The following is a 20588-nucleotide window of genomic DNA, read 5'->3' as shown; positions in this document are numbered from 1 at the left end:
TCATTCCAAGTGTGCCTGACGCAGCTTCGCATCCTGTTCTATGTGCCACAGTTTCAGGTGGCTGAGAAGCACTGCTGTGGAGTTAGAGCGGAAATGAGAAAAAGTGTTTCACTCGCTGTGATAAAGTATTTCAAGCTACCTATAGGCTTTGTGGTAAAAATCTTCTCCATATATGGCACATGTGTGCCACGTCCAAAAAAGCTCTCCACTCCTTCAGAGAAAGAAGGGATAGGGTTAGGGTTAGGGTTAGGTTAAGGGTTAGGGTTAGCATTAGGGTTGGTGTTAGGGTTAGGTTCAGGTTTAGGGTTAGGTTTAGGGTTAGGTTAAGGGTTAGGGTTTTGGCACTTATGGAACACATTTAGTGTGATGTGCTTTATTGCTTGTCACACACAACCATTGTTCGAAAATGCACTTTATTCGCTCTTGTTGTGGAAATTTTTTCTATCATCCTAAGTAGGCTAGAGAATGCCTGAAATAAATACATAGCTCTGGCAGTTTTTATTACCTTTGCAAAACAAAGGGGTCAGACAACACACAGTATGCATGGCGGTCTGTAGGTGTCTGGCAAAGAGTGGTCTCTTGGCGGGAACTTTTATAGTCCATAGCATGTAAATGAATTACATTACAATAGAAAAGAGACATTCATGTCACTCCCCCGATGCCACCCTCATGCATGGGGGTTAGCCTACACACCCATTCCTCTGGCACGGTTTGTCACACCCATCTGAGATAACCTCCTAGGGTCAACCATTTGGTGGGACCTCTTGATGTCCCCTGTCCCGTGAAGGTAGAGCTGTGATCAAAGAATGACCTCCTCCGACACTGCCCCTAACCCCAGGTTACAGATAGCCTCCTGCTGTGCCACCATCCTTGAAGGAACAGCAGGATGTGCTCGGATGCAAACGTTGAAGCTCTACAAAAGGCCGTAAAGTAATTCACACAATGTGTAACCTATGTTATACCTGTGAAATATAAAATTTTCCATCACACTCCTCCCTTTTGATTATTAATTAATCACGAATTACAGTACATTTACAGATAAACAAACATCAGACCGGGGTTGTCAGTAAACTAATTATCGTGAAAGTTAGGAATGTGGAAAACCGTATTATAATGTGTTCAATTGTTGCGATAGATGGTGGAGGTGTTGATCGACAGTCAGTTCAATTCATTTTGATATTTGGTGTCTGCCATGTGATTGGTTGGCAGTCCGTGCATCCTCTTGCCCAAAGTCAACCGGGATAGGCTCCAGCCTACCCGCAATCCCAGTGAGAATAAGCGACATGGGAAAATGATGAATGGATGTCCAGGTGTCTTAAAGTGTTTGTCTTCAACTTTTGTGGTGGATGCTGTCCGTATGACATCAACAATGTGGTAAACATGATGTGTATGAGTTGAGATGTTAGATTGCCGAATCATGTCGAAGTCCTTGTGCCTCCGTTGATGGCTTGCTGTTGTTCTATCGTGTCGTATTCAATCAGTCAGTCAGTCAGTCAGCCAATTCTCTTGATTGTAGCACTTGTTCTTAGGCTGCCGGAGCTTGCGGTGCAAACTCGTGAGCTCCATCCAGACATGCAGTTGAGAAGGTTGAGTGCGTCGTGAACATTTCGTCTGTTCTGGTTGTTGTTGTAGTCCTCTAGTATTCAGGTAGTGTCTTTCTGCCTTGACCGATCTGTGTGCAGGTCTCTCATATGACCACGCTGACAGTGGAATCTTCCCTCTGCTGGAACTCCAACACGTCCTCTCCATGGCCCTCAGGGCCAACAGATGTCAGGCCACTCGACACCCACCAAGAACATAGAAAGAAATTAAGGAGCAACACAACATTTTACATCTATGCGATACATGTCTCTACACATGACTAATCTCGCTAATCTCGAGAGCAGTAGGCAACCTAAGAGCAGTAGGCAGCCATCATGCAGTGTCTGACTGAATACCGACACTTTGTTCATATTTTGGCCATTGACGTTGATTGTAAATGAGTCTTAAAACTTTCTAATCGTCAGGAGTAAGCATGAGAAGAACATGAAACTCCACACAGAAAGGTTCTCAAACCTTCTTGCTGTGAGACAGCAGTGCTAACCACTCTTCCATCATGCCACCAATATCTATTTTAACTGGTTTTCGAAAGTTGCCTTTTAACATCCACTCTCCGCATTTAAGTTTTTGCCTAGCAACACAAGGTTTACAATCAATTTACAACCAATACACCGTCTGGTCTCTGCCTGAATTTGCATTGTCACACTGTAGTAGTGTTCCTTGCTCACAGCTGGAAATTTGGGTTTCAATGGACCATTTGCTCTCATTAGCATGACCATTGGCACTACGGAAGGCAAAGTACCAAATACTGTAATATAGTCAAGAAAAACAAGATACAGTAACTTACCAAAGTCTTCAGCATGTTGTACAATCCATGGAGTGTCATTACTACTGCTGATCACTGATCATTATCAACCTCTAATGTTGGAACTCATACCTACCTTTGTTTCACTCACTTTGGTTTTGGAGAAACCAATTCTAGCAAAAAAAATATATCATGTCCAATTGTTAACAATGATTACTCAACAAAATGACATTCCCCCCCTTTTGACACATGTATTTCCCATGTGTCAACTTCCAAAAGCATTGGCAGTTCCCTGTAAAATCAAATGATGGCTATCTTTCCTATACATCTGCAAACAGTAATCTGTGAAGCTGGACACATCAAACAAAGTTCAACAATTCAAACTCTGGATCCTGAAGAAGTGTCCTGTGGAACAAACTGAAGTTAATGATGACACACCCTGCCAGGTGTGTGAATGACTTCAAGTTTTCAACAATCACATTTAAATTTCAGTCAATTTAAATTTTTGTCACAGTCCACTGTCCCCCATGAAGAACCCATTTGTTTCCCTTTCCCAAAGTGATGGTCGGGGATGGCTTCAGCCTCACATTCACTCACACAGACAAACAAGACAACACAACAATGAAAAACCAGCTGGACAGTCCTTTCTGAGTGTATTCTTGCCGAAAACACTTTTCAAAAAATCCAATTCTGGACTGTAATAAATTAGCAAATTCTTTGTGTATTCCCAATTGAATGTAAAATAGCATGCTTGTACAAAAAAGGCCCACATTATTCCATTTGTCACTGTGTCTCTGTTAGATAGAGACCCATGAGGAATGGAATCATGACGTCAAAAAAAAAACGGTACCCGAGTAACCCAAATGTGCATCAAGGCAGCACTTAAATATTTGTGACATAAACATTCCCTAACAGATATCGCTATGTCAATATCTTTTATCAAATTTCTCATCACCATAGAAAGGTATGATGTGCATTGAAGACCTTGAAGAGCATCAATTTGCATTAATTGTGTGTGTATGCGTGCGTGTGAGAAAGTACATTCTTAACCTCCTCCACCAGTTGAGCACTCATGTCACCAGTTTGCATCTTCCTTTGAGATGCATACAGCTGATTGGCATCTTGCTTCACCAAAGTGTGAACATCAGGGTCAGTGTCAGTTTTTACACCTTCACCTCCATCTGAATTAGAAAATAGACCATTTGGTCCTTTGCACCATATGCCAACAAACTTAATTTTTGAAGTTGAATTTTCTTTTAAACAGAAAATCCAATGGTAAATTGTCTTGAATTTGTCACTCTTAGTGAGTGTGTTTCGTCAGAGTCGAAAGGAAAAGAAATAACCTTGCCATATTTTGTATACTAAGTCTTCTTATAGCATATTCTAAAAGAGAGAAGTAGATCATATCCTACGTAGTTATCAGCAAGAGGGGCTGATTTAAGCCAAGACTCTAAACAAAAGGAAGAAAAGGACAGAGCATATAGATGTGTATGTGTGTGTGTGTTACTGTCAACTTCAGTATCATCCTTGGCATCAGATGAGTCAGAGTAGCCATGATCCCATCACGCCTCACCTCCTTGCTTCCTTCCACCATGCTTGTTAAGAAAGTCCTCCATCAAGTCTTTGGTCCAAAGTCTCCTTTTGCTGCACATGCCAGGGTCATATTACTGTCCCAGTCTCTTCTCTGGATGTCCTCCTTGCAGGTGGCCATTTGTTGCCACCCATGGATTCTGGTGCATGGCTTGTCCTTGCATCAAAGGTGTGATCCATCCAGTTCTAATTCGGCCACATTCCGCTTTAGTGGGTGGTGATGTGATTGTTGTCACCGTGAACACCATGTCAGCAAACGTCTTCAGAACTCTTCAGTCGTCAGGGAAAGTGGGACAACTTCACTAAACACAAGCAGGGCTGTTATGGCCTCCCCGCACGCCTTCCTTACACCATTGTCCCACTCATGGTGTCCACCGTCATTCACAAGATACTTGCTAAGCATCCGTTTGGATACGAATGTAATGTATACAATGTATGTCTGGAAGGGATCATTTGCAGTCAGAACACAGTTCATTTGATGAATCTTCATTAGGTCTTGGTGAAGATGAAACTGGACATAATGGCATGGCTGATGATATTGGACTCATCGTGCATGTTGTTGTATCAGGATGTTGTTGTCAGGTTGTTGGCAGAGCATGGGTGAAGGTGTGCGATCAAGATCATGGTCCACTCTGAGACACTGAGGCACTGTAGGAGAAAGAGAAGGAAGACCTATTCTGAGAAGTCTTGTCTGTTCTTTTCATGTCCGTGTGTGTTGCAGAGCTTGCCTATGTAATTATGATCGTTGCAAGTCTTAGTTGCAAGCAGTGCTCTCTGCTCTCAATGGTTTTTAGCCTTTCATTTTTTTTTTTTCAGTATTTTTTTTTCCAACATAACATGCCCTTAACAAAATTCTTGAATGCTCTTTGATTTTCTCTCAAATAATTATTTTTGTTTTAAACAATGCAATGTGATGTTTTCCCTTATCACCACTTTTCCCAACAAAAATCTCAAAAATCTTTTGTTCTATTTTGTTTAACTCACTTTCTCTTGTTCATTTAAAACTCACTCCTCTTTTTCTCAAAAGTTCCCCATATTAGTGTTTTTTTTTAATGCATGCTTCCCCCATTTTTTACCTTATTTTTTACCTATAGTTGCTTGTTTACCAGATTTCCCATATTTACAAATGTCACTGCCTGTGCACAGTTACCCATAGACGAGGCCGTCGCCCCGAATCCTAAACACATTGTGAGCAAAGCATGATTCGGCGTGTCATTGTGAACCAGCGGAAGGTGCCAGGAGGCTCATTCCAAGTGTGCTTGACGCAGCTTCGCATCCCGTTCTATCTGCAACAGTTTCAGGTGACTGAGAAGCACTGCTGTGGAGTTACAGCTAAAATGAGAAAATGTGTTTCTCTCGCTGTGATAATGTATTTCAAGCTACCTATAGGCTTTGTGGTAAAAATTTTCTCCATATATGGCACATGTGTGCCGCGTCCAAAAAAGCACTCCACTCCCTCAGAGAAGAAGGGCTAGGGTTAGGGTTACAGTTAGGGTTAGGGTTAGGGTTAGAATTAGGGTTAGGTTAAGGGTTAGGGTTAGAGGTAGGGTTAGGTTAGGGTTTTGGCACTTATGGAACACATTTAGTGTGATGTGCTTTATTGCTTGGCACACACAACCATTGGGTTAGGGTTAGGGTTAGGGTTAGGGTTAGGGTTAGGGTTAGGGTTAGAGTCAGGGTTAGGGTTAGGGTTAGGTTAGAGTTAGGGTTGGGGTTAGGTTAGGGTTAGGTTAGGGTTAAGGATTTGGCACTTATGGAACACATTTAGTGTGATGTGCTTTATTGCTTGGCACACACAACCATTGGTTTAGGGTTAGGGTTAGGGTTAGAGTCAGGGTTAGGGTTAGGGTTAGGGTTAGGTTAGAGTTAGGGTTGGGGTTAGGTTAGGGTTAGGTTAGGGTTAAGGATTTGGCACTTATGGAACACATTTAGTGTGATGTGCTTTATTGCTTGGCACACACAACCATTGTTCGAAAATGCACTTTATTCGCTCTCAAACACATTGTGAGCAAAGCATGATTCGGCGTGTCATTGTGAACCAGCGGAAGGTGCCAGGAGGTTCATTCCAAGTGTGCCTGACGCAGCTTCGCATCCCGTTCTATCTGCAACAGTTTCAGGTGACTGAGAAGCACTGCTGTGGAGTTAGAGCTAAAAATGAGAAAATGTGTTTCTCTCGCTGTGATAATGTATTTCAAGCTACCTATAGGCTTTGTGGTCAAAATTTTCTCCATATATGGCACATGTGTGCTACGTCCAAAAAAGCACTCCACTCCCTCAGAGAAGAAGGGCTAGGGTTAGGGTTACAGTTAGGGTTAGGGTTAGGTTAGAGTTAGGGTTGGGGTTAGGTTAGGGTTAGGTTAGGGTTAAGGATTTGGCACTTATGGAACACATTTAGTGTGATGTGCTTTATTGCTTGGCACACACAACCATTGGTTTAGGGTTAGGGTTAGGGTTAGAGTCAGGGTTAGGGTTAGGGTTAGGTTAGAGTTAGGGTTGGGGTTAGGTTAGGGTTAGGTTAGGGTTAGGTTAGGTCGACCAGAGTTGTTGTTTTTTTTTAAACGAGCAATGACATTTCCAATACCGTTGTAGTACCAGAATTGTCTGGCCTAAATAAATGCAAACCTAATGGTATGTTACCATTCTTTGAATGGTAGCTAATTAAACAAAACAGTAGCTAATTAGCGACCAGGAGCTCCTAACCACTTAGTAGCTCATAGCTCATTATACTCAAAACTCATAACTGTTATATTGACAAAATTAGAAAAGCAAAGTTCGGCAGTAGTCCCGAAGTCATCAGTTGAGCTTTGAAGTGCAACCAATGGATGTAATAAATTAGACCAGACCATTTTAGAAAGCCAAGGAAATACAGCTGGAGTAGTGGCAGATCTAGAAACTTTCTGTCCGGGTTATTGTGTGTAGCTGCTCTATAGGAGTCCACAACTCAATACAAAGAGCAAAAAAATGAGCATGATAGGTCCCCTTTTAATAAAAAATCCTTGGTAAACGTGATGTTCTTGAATGTAACTTTATTAAGTACGTTCCAAATAAATTAAGGAATTGCATTAATTGACTGCATTAATATATTTTACAAAAGAAAAAAAAACAAATAATGAATATAATTTTTATTTAGTCCAGTCCAAGAAATGTACATGACTGTTAACGTATAAAATTTGTATTAAATAAGACACTCCTCTATTTCATATTCTATTAATGTAAAACACTGATTTGAGCGGAATTAAAGTGTGTCATGACAAAAAAAAGAATGAGTCGTTAGCAAAAGCTGTCCAGCAGTTTGCAAGCAGGTTATAGATTACGTGAGGGTGACAGTCTTTGGGATTGATCATCAGAAAATGGGAAAAAAATACAGTTGCATTTTAAAAACCCATTTACAAAAAGTACTAGTTCAAAGCTTTCTGGAGATTTCTCATCAGTGAGGCTTGTTTTGTCCACACACACATTTGTGTTGTACAGTGGTTGTCGTATTGCGTAGCTGTTGTGCAGGTGTTGCTCATTATTTTCCTGGTAAAGAGAGGCTTCCTTCAAAAATAAAGTGAACACCGTCCAGGCACGCCATCCAGGAAAACATCCACTAATGGGAAAGTTGCAACAGTAGCATTGTGGGACGATCAATATTTTGGGTTTCTTTGTTTGCTTTGGGGTCCAAATGAAGATGATGATGAACCTGAGGCTGGTGAACACCCTGCAAAGACAGAATGAAAAAACATTGCCACTAATAATCTACCCAGATTTCAATGCATTTTACAAAATAGACAAGTTTATGAAAAAAAATATTTGAGTAAAATAAGTATTTGATACCTTAGGTGTACACGAGAAGACACAAATGAGTCCTGCCCCTTTCAGAAAGTACTTTAATTGCAAATCATTATGTCTATAATGGAACAGATCAAATAGCTTTATTTTATTGGTTTATTTGACAGGAACCGTGTACTTTAATTAACACTGCTACAAATGAAGCATAATTACCCAAAAGGCTATGCTTATGTGTGAGTAACTTGATGAGTTATTCACAGAAGTTAACAAGGAAGGTCCAAGATTCTAGATAAATTAATTGCCCCACAACCTGCTCCAAAAGGGTTGTGGGGCAAGAAAGAATTTAACCTTTGTATACACCTCATTCCGAAAGAAAAGTGCCAATCCAATTGAACATATAATCGGATTCACAGGGGTGGAATATTCCTTTCCCCAATCCGATTGAGGTATCTTGTACCCGCTCAAATGGAATAGCAGCAGCTACAATGCCATTATTGTTTTAATATTTATCACTGTGAGGGCCAGTATTGTTTACATTGTTTAATATACAGTATATTGCCATACATTTCCATTTAACCTGGTTGGGATTAAAATTGAGCATCGACCATCGATCGGAACAGGTTTTGACATTCCGATTCTCCCGGAATCGTTCATTTATTTAACTTCCTGTGCCTACATTCGGTGATAGGCCAAGCGGCATAACACCAAATAAGAAGAGCCATCCATTTCAACCATGGACATTGTGCAACGGTGCTCGCTAGTTTGGCTGAAATAGTGAAGAAAGGACGATTGTGCAAAGGTAGATGCACCACTCACAGGATTAAACACCTTCGGATTCACAGTGTACAGTCTATGACACGCTACACTAGACATTTCACCCCGTTTTACGACGGGCTAGGCTGAACTTTCCAAACCAATCAGGTAGATCATCAGGAAGGCCAGCTCTGCACTGGGTTGCCCTCTTGACCCAGTGGAGGTGGTGGGAGAGAGGAGGATGTTGGCTAAGCTATCATCCATGTTGGAGAACGACTCCCACCCCCTGCAGGACACTTTGACAGCACTTGAGAGCTCCTTCAGCGATAGACTGCTTCACCCCAAGTGTGTGAAGGAGCGATATCGCAGGTCTTTTCTTCCTGCAGCTGTCAGGCTGTACAACCAGCACCGCTCACAATAGACTTCTACACTGCTATGTACATCTGTGTAATACTTGCTTTTAGTCAGTATAGTTACTCCAGACCCCATTCACTGTACAATATCTGATAAACCTCCATGTGCAATATTATGGGCTCTAATGCAATATACTAAGTTCTATGTGAAGTATTTTCCATAATGCCTCATATTAACTCTCTAACAAGATCTCAGTGTATAGACTGGTCATATATCTCATCTTGTTTCATATTATCTACATACTGTATTGGTATATAACTGGGAAAAACTGTTGATTTTGTTAATACTTGGGTTGTTTATATTGTTTATTTTTCTATATTGTGTATTTTGTACTGCTTAACTGACTCTGTACTCTTGCTGCTGTGCAATACAAATTTCCCCACTGAGGGACGAATAAAGGCATATCTTAATCTTAATCTTAATCTTAGGCCAACATTGAAGCAGCAAACAAACTTTACACTGTGAATACAGTGGCCAATTCAACTATTCAGCAAACATAATACTGTGTACTTTACCTGACATTACTTTACCTTGCTGGCTTTAGCATCATAAGACACTCTCCAACACATAAACAGCAGGATATGTGCCATTGGTTTTTCATAAGCTGAAAAGCTCAAAATTCTCTTATATAAAGAGTATGTTTTTATGTTCCTGTTCAACGGGTTGATACTTACGTATACTGTATACTGGTTATTACTAGCCCTGTGAGAAATTCATGGTCATCATTAAGTAATTCATAAAAAGGTCATATTATCAAAAAAGTACAATGGAAAAAAAATGTTAGGACAAACAAACTTTTGCATTTAATCAAATCACAAATAAAAAAATGCAGGTGTGTTTTGAAATGTTTATAGCCCCATAAACTGACGCTAAAATATATTACTGTCAATGTTATTTGAGACCAAATAGACCACTGTTAATAATCATAATAATAATAATAATAACATATGCATGGTTGTTTGTCTATATGTGCCCTGTGATTGGCTGGCGACAAGTCCAGGGTGTACCCCGCCTCTTGCCCGAAGAGAGCTAGGATAGGCTCCAGCACCCCCGCGACCCTCGTGAGGAAAAGCGGTAGAAAATGAATGAATGAATGAATGAATAACATATGCAATATTTTCTCTTCTCTATCTTGCTTCATTTTTCACTCCATCATTGTAGAATTGGTAATATGTATCAAGGTCCAAATTCTAGCAGAGGTGTCACAGAGGTGGTACAGTTTTTCAGTCTGTATGTATATGTATAACATGTATATGTATAACAATGTTTGTGTACCTGTCTCATGTTTCTGTGCTCAAGCCATCATGCCCTCCAGCATCTCTCGGGTGTTTTCAGCAACACGTGCCAAACCGTCAGCCATCAGCGCCTCCTCCAGACTCCTCCTTGCCTGATGAACCTTCAGTTCCTGCTCGCTAAAAACACAATCATAACATCCGATTATGAATCAACTGCATGTGACATTGTGTCTGGTTGCAGTCGTCATGGGGTCAACCATATGAGGGGCGACAAAGAAGCATAGTTGTAACGAGACATCAAGAGACGCCTGTCTCTCTCATCAAGTGGAGCAGAGTATAACATGTTTCAAAATGTAGACTAAAATCAATGCAACAATAATATTGTTGGATGTTAAAAATGCTCATGAAAATGTGTAATAATTTACTCAAAAGACTATAATGTGTTATATATAAATATATATTTAAACAATGTTACTCCAAAGGTTATTAAGAAGACTTTAATAAGGAGCGCAAAGTCATAGCTCTTAATGAACCCAATATTATTAATAATATATATATATTTTTTTAAACTACACTGATAAAATTGAGAACTAGACAAACAGACTTTTTTCTTTAACTGAGTCACAAAACAATGCAAATACATTTTGAAATGTGCATGCACAACCTCCCCACGATGGTTTTAACTGTTGAATGTTACAAAAATTAAACTAGCCACGTATACATGGACCCAACTATTCCAATTGCATTCGGTTTATTTGCTCAAATGGAAAAAATTTAACCTTTGTATACACCTCATTCCGAAAGAAAAGTGCCAATCCGAACGAACATATAATCGGGTTCACAGGGGTGGAATATTCCTTTCCCCAATCCGTATCTTGTACCCGCTCAAACGGAAAGTTGTCAGGGTGTGTTCTTCATCGTGTTTTTCTTCTTCTGTTGTTTATTGGCGATTGGCAAGCAGCTTTCGTTGTGCATTACCGTCATCTGTGGAACATATATATCTATATAAAAATATATCTATATAAAACATGCCCTGAGTTTAATTATAAAATATTAGCAAGATTGAATTTAATCTTTTCCTGTTTAAATTTATCCCGGGTGCGTTCTTTCATCGCATGCTCAGATATGACGTAACACGCAGCTCGAGACTTCTTCAGTTTTAAAAACGGAGGCGAGCAATTGGCACTGGAATGCTGCGGAAAGTTTGTTTTTGATCCAAACTAAATTTCAAGACTGGACGAATGAAAAACTCTACGAAGTTATAATACGGAGTTATTCCAACAATTGAAAGAAAAACTCTGAGAAGCCGGTATCACGTCATGTTGACGTTTACGCTTTACTGCGCATGCCCCATTTTGTTTGATTATAGCGGTGTATGTAGACAAGAGATTGGAATATTCCTTTCCATGTATACCATTGTTTTCGGAAAAGTCATTCAAAAAAGATTCCATTCGGAAAGAGGAAAATGTCATGAAAACGTGTCTAGTGTCTGCCAATAAAGATTCTGGCTGGTCAAGTCCCCACAGAAGGGGCTAAATGCACCGCCAACCACTGATAACTACATAGCAACAAAAATGAAGAGTAGCAGCAGCTACAATGCCATTATTGCATGCAATAAGCTCCTGCAGTAGCGGGCAACATCCTCCTACAGCTGTTGACCCCCACCTCGGTGGACAGCTTCCCCCATTGGACGTACGGTGGGATAGCATGAATGCCCTGGACCCAGCCATTGAGAGCGGCGAGAGTTTTTCATTTTAATGCAGACCTACCAACATGTAGACATTTATAGTACTCAACATGCAATTTGACTCCCGAATATGCTTGTATGCTCTCCATTTTGTTCAGTCTGTACAGTACAGACACATTAATAAATATTATCACTTTCTCAAGTATTCACTTTCCCAAGTATTTCTCAAATCGGGGTGGCGCTATTTATTCTGATTTATGTGGTTATCAAATTACCAAACAAATGCACCTTGTTAATGTGAACACAAAGCATCTGGAAAGTGATGTGCACGCGTAAAAAGCACAACATCATATTTCTCTGTGTTTATGGAAATAAAGATTGAGGTAGTGTGTGTGCAAGTACTACATTGATTTAATGTCTAATCCAATACCGGAGCAGCGTGTCTATCAGAGGTCTTTAGTGTGCACAACACAGACTTTAATGATGAGAGAAATGTTTAATGTCGTACTAAATTGTGTCAGTGTGATGTGTTTGTGTGTGTGTGTGGGGGGGGGGGTGCATCTCACTGCGGAAGAGGAGTCGTTACATCGATGCTAGAGAAACTTAAACTACGACAGAAATGTTTTGCACATGGTTGATTATTTCTTCCTTTTAAAGTTGATAATGCCGTATAAATGTGTGTTTAAGAAAGCTGAATCCTACTGTGTTTTTTTTATGTAAATTGAGGGCGCAAAAGCAGTATCAGCTCAGGGTGATAGGAAAAAATCGTTATCAGCATCGGCCCGAAAAAAAAACATATCGGTCGATCCTAGTATCAATCTGCACATTGCTAGTGTGCTCTCCTTAACATGTTTGTGGTAATTTCAAGGATTTTGTGTAGTAAGAGCCAACATTTTCTATTTTTAAGGGGGTCTGCATTTTTGTTGTGTTGTTGTTGTACGGTTTCTTAACATGGAATTAACAAATAAGATGTGTCGTATGTCGAAGAAATGTCCAATTAAAATAAATAATCTGAGAATTTGCAAGGGTGTGAATACTGAATTACAAATACACATACTGTATATCCACTGTCACATTTTGTGACGTTCGTGTCTGCATCAGGTCCAAGACCTAACAGCGTTAAATTAGCACATCTATTAGTAGATACAATATAGTTACGATATGGAAATGAAAGAACTGCTTAAACTTTGGGGGTGATCTGGATCACTGTCTGGATCCAGGAATATTTGCATTGTAAATTGCAAGAGGGGACCATTTTCACCTTTTGTGCTTTTCATGACACAGAAAAATGGTCAGAGCACTGACAGAGCACCCACAAAATAGTGGGTATATCCCGCCATAAGTATCGTACCATAAAATATCTGATTACAAATAAATGTACTGTTGCTCCATTACCATCCAGGTATAAACCTTTCTCAATTTCAAGCCATGCAGAGAAAAAAATGCCTCAACGATAATAACACCTGTCTGTCTCTCACCGTATTTGTTCGTCAGTCACTATGAAGGCCTTGCACAGGGGCTGTGATGTGTTCAGCCAGACTGCTGGGTTCTTCTCAGCTGCCACAGATGTTTGTCCTGTGATAGGAGACGAGCTCATGTGCAGAGCACTGGCGATGGCCGACAGGAGAGTGTCATCACTTGAGTCGACACCCACACCTGCAGTGTCATAAAGGTCAGAGCCAAAGTGCACATATTTTGGGTCCTAGGCAGATGATGAAGACTCACTCTGTAAGCTTTTGGGTAGGTCTATGGTACGTAGAACTTCTTCAGAGATATCTGATGATCGCAAACCTTTCAACCTCCTCTCCCAAAAAAGCTGCAGAGAGACAGAGACAGCATTGAGTGGCGTCAGGGAGCCATTCTTTCATTTGTCACTGTACATAATGACTTCTTTTCCAATTTGGAGTCTGCTGCTTGGTCACAATGAAAAATCTAAAGTTGAATATGCCTGAATGGATTGTCTCTCGGTCGAGTGTTTGCGTGCAGGCCACACAGCTAGGAGACCTGAGTTCGATTCCACCCTTGGACATCTCTGTGTGGAGTTTGCATGTTCTCCCCGTGCATGCATGGGTTTTCTCCGGGTACTCCGGTTTCCTCCCACATTCCAAAAATATGGTTATATAGTCATTTATATAATTAATTATTAATATAGTTAATATATTGGCGACTCCAAATTGTCCATAGGTATGAATGTGAGTGTGAATGGTTGTTAGCCGCCTCTCGCCAAAGACAGCTGGGATAGGCTCCAGCACCCCCGTGATCCTTGTGAAGACAAGCAGTAGAAAATGAATTAATGAATGAAAGATTGTCTCTCACTTACAGACCAATTTATAGCAGTTTTCCCACTCACCAGATGGAAAATCACAGGAAGCAACACACACATAAGAAAATGATCAATTAGTTTACTCGCATTTACTTGGTAAACAAATACTGTGCAGTCCAGCCTTGAACTAGCTGGAGTCAACCAGAGGTATTAATACTGCACTTCCACCTATAAACGATGAACTTTGGATTTCTACACAATTTCAGTTTTAAAAAAACAGTACAAAAACATAGTCGTTACAAAGTACAAAAAAAGAATACTGAAACACAGTGTCATTAACCTGAAAATTATTACCAAAGCCTGGTATATTCTGTACTCATTTATCACTGAAAAATAATTGTGACAAGAGCTGCTACTCCTCCACATCGAGAGGAACCAGTTGAGGTAAATAAACTTTAAACAAATTTATTGACAGTCCCTGGTATAAACAATCAGTGGTTATAGCAAAATTTCCTATGCGAGCTGCCCGCACAATGACAATGCAGTCCAGGCACAGCAAGAGGGAACTACCGTTGTAACAATGGAGCCTAATATCTAACGTCCAATGTGAAACTAATTTCACCGTGGTACACCGCACAAGTTTGCATGGTGGTGTTATGTTTTCTTCTTCTTGCGGGTGGTGGGAGTCGAGTGGGTACAATGTGTGGCCCAGAGTCACGAATGGGATCGACTAGATCTCTTGACGGAAGTTGATATTATCCGATCTTCAAACTACAGCAGCTTGACAGATGATACTATTTCTGTCACGGCTCGTTTGGGCCAGGATCCCAGACGCGGAGGCAGGAGGCAGGTGAGTACGGTCAAAACAGTTTATTGAGTCCAAAAGAGATAACAAAAGGCGATGGTGTAGAAAAGAGTACACCATGGAAAAATAATATACAGAGCAGGGCTGGTGGAGGCTCGAGCCGCTGAACGCATAAACTAGAACAACTGGGTTTGGTAGCATCGGGTGGCGAAAGAGAATAATCCAGCGAAGGTCAGCAGATAGAGGAGAGCTTAAATACCGGACAGGGATCATCAGCTTCAGGTGCGTTCAACGGCTCCGCCTCCAGCCAGGTGCAACAGATCTGGGGTAACAAAAGGACAGGAGGGAGACAGAGGCACAAACAAGGGCAACCGGACGTGACAGTATCCCCCCCTTAAGGATGGGCGCCACCTGGCGGCCTACCTGGCTTCTCCGGGAAGCGGCTGTAAAAGTCAGAGAGCAGTTTAGGATCCAAAATGAGGGCACGAGAAACCCATGAGCGGTCCTCGGGGCTGTACCCCTCCCAGTCGACCAAGTACTGGAAATCCCTGCCCCTTCTTCTCACATCCAAAATGGCCTTGACCGAGAAAGCCGGGTGGTCGTCTATTAGCCTAGGAGGAGGTGGAGGCACCTCTGGAGGGCTGAGGTCGCTGACGCTGACAGGTTTAATGAGGGAAACGTGGAAGGTGGGGTGTATTCCCAGGGCATCTGGGAGGCGCAGCAGGACAGAGGAGGGGCAGATGACCCGTTCCACAGGGTAAGGACCAATGAACCTGGGCTGTAGTTTCCTGGAGTTGGTGTGGAGGGGCAAGTCCCGAGTCGACAGCCATACCCTCTGGCCAGGTTTGTATTCAGGGGCAGGCAAGCGGTGGCGATTGGCCAGACGCTGGTTGCGCTCGGCTGTGGTGTCAGGGCCTTCCGGGTGTTTCGCCAAGCCAGGCGAGCACGGCGTAGGTGGGCAGAGACGGAAGGGACTGCAGACTCTGCATCCAGAGAAGGAAAAGCTGGGGGCTGGTACCCATACGCTCCGTTGAAAGGCGAAAGGCCTGTGGCAGAGCAGACGAGGGAATTGCAGGCATACTCTATCCACGGCAGGTTGATGGACCATGAGGCGGGCTGTTGGTGGCAGACGCAGCGAATGGCAGCCTCCAAGTCCTGGTTAGCGCGCTCAGACTGGCCGTTCGTCTGCGGGTGGTAGCCTGACAAGCTGGCGGTAGCCCCCATGGCCCTGCAAAAAGCCTTCCAAACGTCCGAAGAGAACTGGGGACCCCGGTCGGAGACCACATCGAGGGGGATGCCGTGGAGCCTGAAGACATGGCAGACCAGGAGTTGAGCTGTCTCGAGTGCCGAGGGGAGTTTGGGGAGGGCAACAAAATGGGCCATCTTCGAGAACCTGTCAATGATGGTGAGGATGACTGTGTTGCCGTTGGAAGGGGGAAGACCCATTACGAAGTCCAAAGCAACATGGGACCACAGCCGGGTGGGGATGGGTAGAGGGCGCAGAAGACCGGCTGGAGCCTGATGGGACGGTTTATTTCTTGCACAGGTCGTACGTAGGCGGCCACAAACTCCCTGACGTCAGCACGCAGGGAAGGCCACCAGAAGCGCTGAGACAGGAGAAAGATGGTGCATGCAATTCCAGGATGGCAGGCGAGCTTGGACTTGTGCCCAGCGAAGGACCTGAGAGCAAAGGCCCGGGACCACGAACAGACGCCCGGCCGGGCAGTCACTCGGGGGGAGGAGTCCACTGAACCCCCCCCAGGATACGGGACTGAGGAAGGATGGTCTCCTTGGGAGGAGCGTCCGAGGTCCGAGGGTGGGGAGTACATCCTGGAGAGGGCGTCAGGCTTGCCGTTTCTGGAGCCAGGGCGGAAGGTCAGGGAAAAGTCAAAACGGGTTAGGAAAAGCGCCCATCGTGCCTGCCGGGGGTTGAGCCTGTGAGCTGAACGGAGATAGGCCAGGTTTTTATGGTCCGTGAGTACAACAAAAGGGACCTCAGAACCCTCCAGCCAGTGCCTCCACTCCTGCAGCGCCAAGACCACGGCCAATAATTCCCTATTGCCGATGTCGTAGTTTCTCTCTGCCGGGGTCAGGCGACATGAGAAGAAGGCGCAGGGATGCAACTTGTGGTCGGTGGTGGAGCGCTGGGAGAGGACAGCCCCGACGCCGGTGTCGGACGCATCAACCTCGACAAAAAATTGAGACAAGGGGTCAGGGTGGGCAAGGACAGGAGCCGAGGTGAAACGCAATTTAAGGTCTTCAAAAGCGGCATTGGCATCTGGGGTCCATACAAATGGACTCTTAGGGGATGTGAGCCGGTTCAAAGGTTCTGCAACCCGACTGAAGTCCTGAATAAAGCGGCGGTAAAAATTAGCGAAGCCCAGAAACCTTTGAAGGTCCTTCCTTGATGTAGGAGGGGGCCACTGGACCACAGCCTGGATCTTGGCAGGGTCGGCTCGGAGTTGCCCCTTCTCCACAATGAACCCCAGAAAAGAAACAGAGGGAGCGTGGAACGTACATTTCTCCGCCTTGACAAAAAGTCTGTTGGCAAGGAGCCTCTGTAATACCAGCCGCACCTGCTGGGTGTGTTCCTCGAGAGAGTCCGAAAAAATCAAAATATCATCAAGATAGACCAAAACGAAGCGACCAAGCATATCGCGTAGTACGTCATTAATAAGACACTGAAAAACGGTGGGTGCATTGGTGAGGCCAAAAGGCATGACGAGGTATTCGAAATGGCCAATGGGGGTGTTAAATGCGGTCTTCCACTCGTCCCCCTTGCGGATGCGGACGAGGTGGTAAGCATTGCGGAGATCAAGTTTAGTGAAGAACTTAGCAGAACTGAGGGAATTAAATGCGGAATCCAATAATGGCAGTGGGTATTTGTTCTTGATAGTGATGTTATTGAGAGCGCGGTAATCAACACAAGGGCGGAGTGACTTATCCTTCTTCTCGATGAAAAAGAAACCGGCAGCTAACGGGGAGGAAGAAGGGCGAATGAGACCAGCGGCGAGCGAGGAAGATATGTAATTTTCGAGAGCCTCCCTCTCAGGCTTAGACACGTTATACAGCCGCGAGGAAGGGAGCGCAGCGCCGGGGTGGAGATTAATGCAACAGTCGTACGGACGGTGCGGGGGGAGTGACATTGCTCTGTGCTTGCTGAAAACATCGCGACGGTCATGATAGACAGGAGGGACCAAAGTAAGGTCGATCCTCTCTGGTGCGAGGGCGCGAGTGTCTGAGGGATGGGGACACGCCCCCCTGAAACAGTGCGTGTGGCAAAAAATGCTCCAGCTAGCGATAGCTGGTTTAGACGAGTCTATCTGGGGATTGTGCCTGCACAACCAATTAAGCCCCAATACTACCGGGGCGGAGCGCAAGGGAATGATAAAAAAAGTCAAGTTCTCAATGTGATTGCCTGCCAGGCGGAGCGAAAGGGGGCGGGACTGGTGAGTGACGTTAGCCAGGTGACGCCCATCCAGAGAACGAACAACTTTGGCAGAGGATAACGGTATCACAGGAATAGAAGAATTAGCCACAAACGCCTTGTCGAGGAAACAGTCGTCCGAGCCAGAGTCGATAAATGCAGTGATATCAACACAGATGTCGGACCAAGAGAGTGTACCTGGCAACTGTAGTCGATTGGTCGCTGGCGTGAACGCGGAAGTGGGCGTGGTCAGAGGCTCCACCGGTGAGCCAGGAAGAAGCTTGGCCGATGCTTGGGAGCGTTGGCTGTCCGGGCGGACGGGACAGCGGGAGATCGTGTGGTCCGCATGGCCACAGTAGAGGCAGAGGTGGAGCCGCACCCGACGCTTCCTCTCGGCCGACGTGAGGCGATGACCACCAAGCTGCATGGGTTCCTCCAACGCCAGCATAGGGGGCGTTCCCGAGGGAATGCCTGCCGTCGGAGGGGAGAACATCGAAGGAGCCCCGGGCGAAGGGGGGGTCGGCACGTCGGAGCAGCCTGTCTTGCTCCCGGAAGTCCAGGCGCTTCTCGATGCGCACTGCCAGGGCGATCAGGTCGCCCAGCTCACCCGGCGTCTCCAGGGTCCCTTATCTGCTCAGCGAGCCCATCGGAAAAGACGTCCAGAAGGGCCGAAGGGTTCCAGTCGCTTTTTGCCGCGAGCGCGCGGAACTCGATGGCGTAATCGGATACGCGCCGTCTGCCCTGGCGAAGCCTCAGGAGGGTGCGTGCAGCCTCACGGCCGGGAGGGTCTCGTTGAAAGACTTGCTCCAATGCCCTCGCAAAAGTGGAGAAGGAGGAGCAGATGGCTGAGCGTCGGCTCCATTCGGCCGTGGCCCAGGCCCCCGCCTTGCCCGTGAGGTGGGAGGTGGCGAAGGCCACTCGGGCGCGCTCCGTCGGGTAAGCGGCAGCTTGGAGCTCGAAATGTAGCTCGCACTGAGTCAAAAAGGTGTGCACGTCACCTGAGTCCCCGGAGAATCGCTCCGGTCTTGAGAGCAGGGGACACGGGGCTGCTGAGCTGGAGACTGCGACCGAGGGGGGAGGAGGATCCGGCGCTTGTGGTGCTGTGAGAGCCGGGTGGACCTGAATGGCGGACAGCACGGCGGCGAGCTGAGCCTCGAGTGCGGCCATGCGGGCGTCTTGCCGCTCTGCTAGGTTGTGCATGCTAGCTCCAATTACGCTGAACTGTTCCTCCTGCTGGGACAGGCGCATGGCTTGGAGACGAAGGGATTCCTTGACGGGGTCCGCGTCCATTCTGTTGGCTGGATTATTCTGTCACGGCTCGTTTGGGCCAGGATCCCAGACGCGGAGGCAGGAGGCAGGTGAGTACGGTCAAAACAGTTTATTGAGTCCAAAAGAGATAACAAAAGGCGATGGTGTAGAAAAGGGTACACCATGGAAAAATAATATACAGAGCAGGGCTGGTGGAGGCTCGAGCCGCTGAATGCATAAACTAGAACAACTGGGTTTGGTAGCATCGGGTGGCGAAAGAGAATAATCCAGCGAAGGTCAGCAGATAGAGGAGAGCTTAAATACCGGACAGGGATCATCAGCTTCAGGTGCGTTCAACGGCTCCGCCTCCAGCCAGGTGCAACAGATCTGGGGTAACAAAAGGACAGGAGGGAGACAGAGGCACAAACAAGGGCAACCGGACGTGACAATTTCCCTATTTAAAACTCTTTCTTAAGGTTATAATAAATAAATTGTAGGCTAGTTACAAGTTAGCTCGCTTATCCTCACACTTGTGAGGTACAGAAAATGGATGGATGGACGTAAATTTTTTAAACGTAATTAACGCATGTGCACAAGAGCAAGCGGGTCTGTCGTCATAGCACAGTGGAGCACAGTGTAGTGTACTAACACACCGCAGTACAGTTACAACACTATATACTACAGTGCATCCGGAAAGTATTCACAGCGCTTCACTTTTTCTACATTTTGTCATGTTACAGCCTCATTCCAAACTGTATTAAATTAATCTCTTATCTCAAAATTCTACACAAAATACTCCATTATGACAATGTGAAAAAAGGTTTTTTTGACATGTTTTGAATTTATTAAAAATAGAAAACAAAAAAATCACATTTACATAAGTATTCACAGCCTTTGCTTAATACTTTGTTGATCCACCTTTGGCAGCAATTACAGCCTCAAGTCTTTTTGAATATGATCCCACAAGTTTAGCACACCTATCTTTAGGCAGTTTTGCCAATTCTTCTTTGCAATAAGTCTCAAGCCCCATCAGGTTGGATGGGAGACGTCT

General features: G+C 44.5%; 1 protein-coding gene across 1 annotated transcript in view; it reads right to left on the bottom strand.

The window, feature by feature from the left end:
• Positions 1–7032: 7032 nt before the first annotated feature.
• The window catches only part of mbd2 (methyl-CpG binding domain protein 2), a 52329-nt gene continuing 38773 nt past the window's right edge, over positions 7033–20588 (bottom strand). Inside the window, exons 4-7 of the mRNA XM_058060905.2 lie at positions 13520–13610; positions 13273–13450; positions 10148–10284; positions 7033–7634 (exon numbers count right to left, since the gene is read on the bottom strand). Of these exons, the coding sequence (XP_057916888.2) occupies positions 10167–10284; positions 13273–13450; positions 13520–13610 (387 nt within the window). The 3' untranslated portion in view covers positions 7033–7634; positions 10148–10166. The remainder of the gene's footprint in view (positions 7635–10147; positions 10285–13272; positions 13451–13519; positions 13611–20588) is intronic.

This window comes from Doryrhamphus excisus, linkage group LG10 (genome assembly GCF_037039965.1).
Source record: "Doryrhamphus excisus strain RoL-2023G ecotype Guam linkage group LG10, RoL_Dexc_Guam_v1.1, whole genome shotgun sequence".
Taxonomy (NCBI): domain Eukaryota; kingdom Metazoa; phylum Chordata; class Actinopteri; order Syngnathiformes; family Syngnathidae; genus Doryrhamphus; species Doryrhamphus excisus.
Note: the sequence above shows the minus strand (reverse complement) of the source record. Positions and strands in the feature narration are given on the sequence as shown.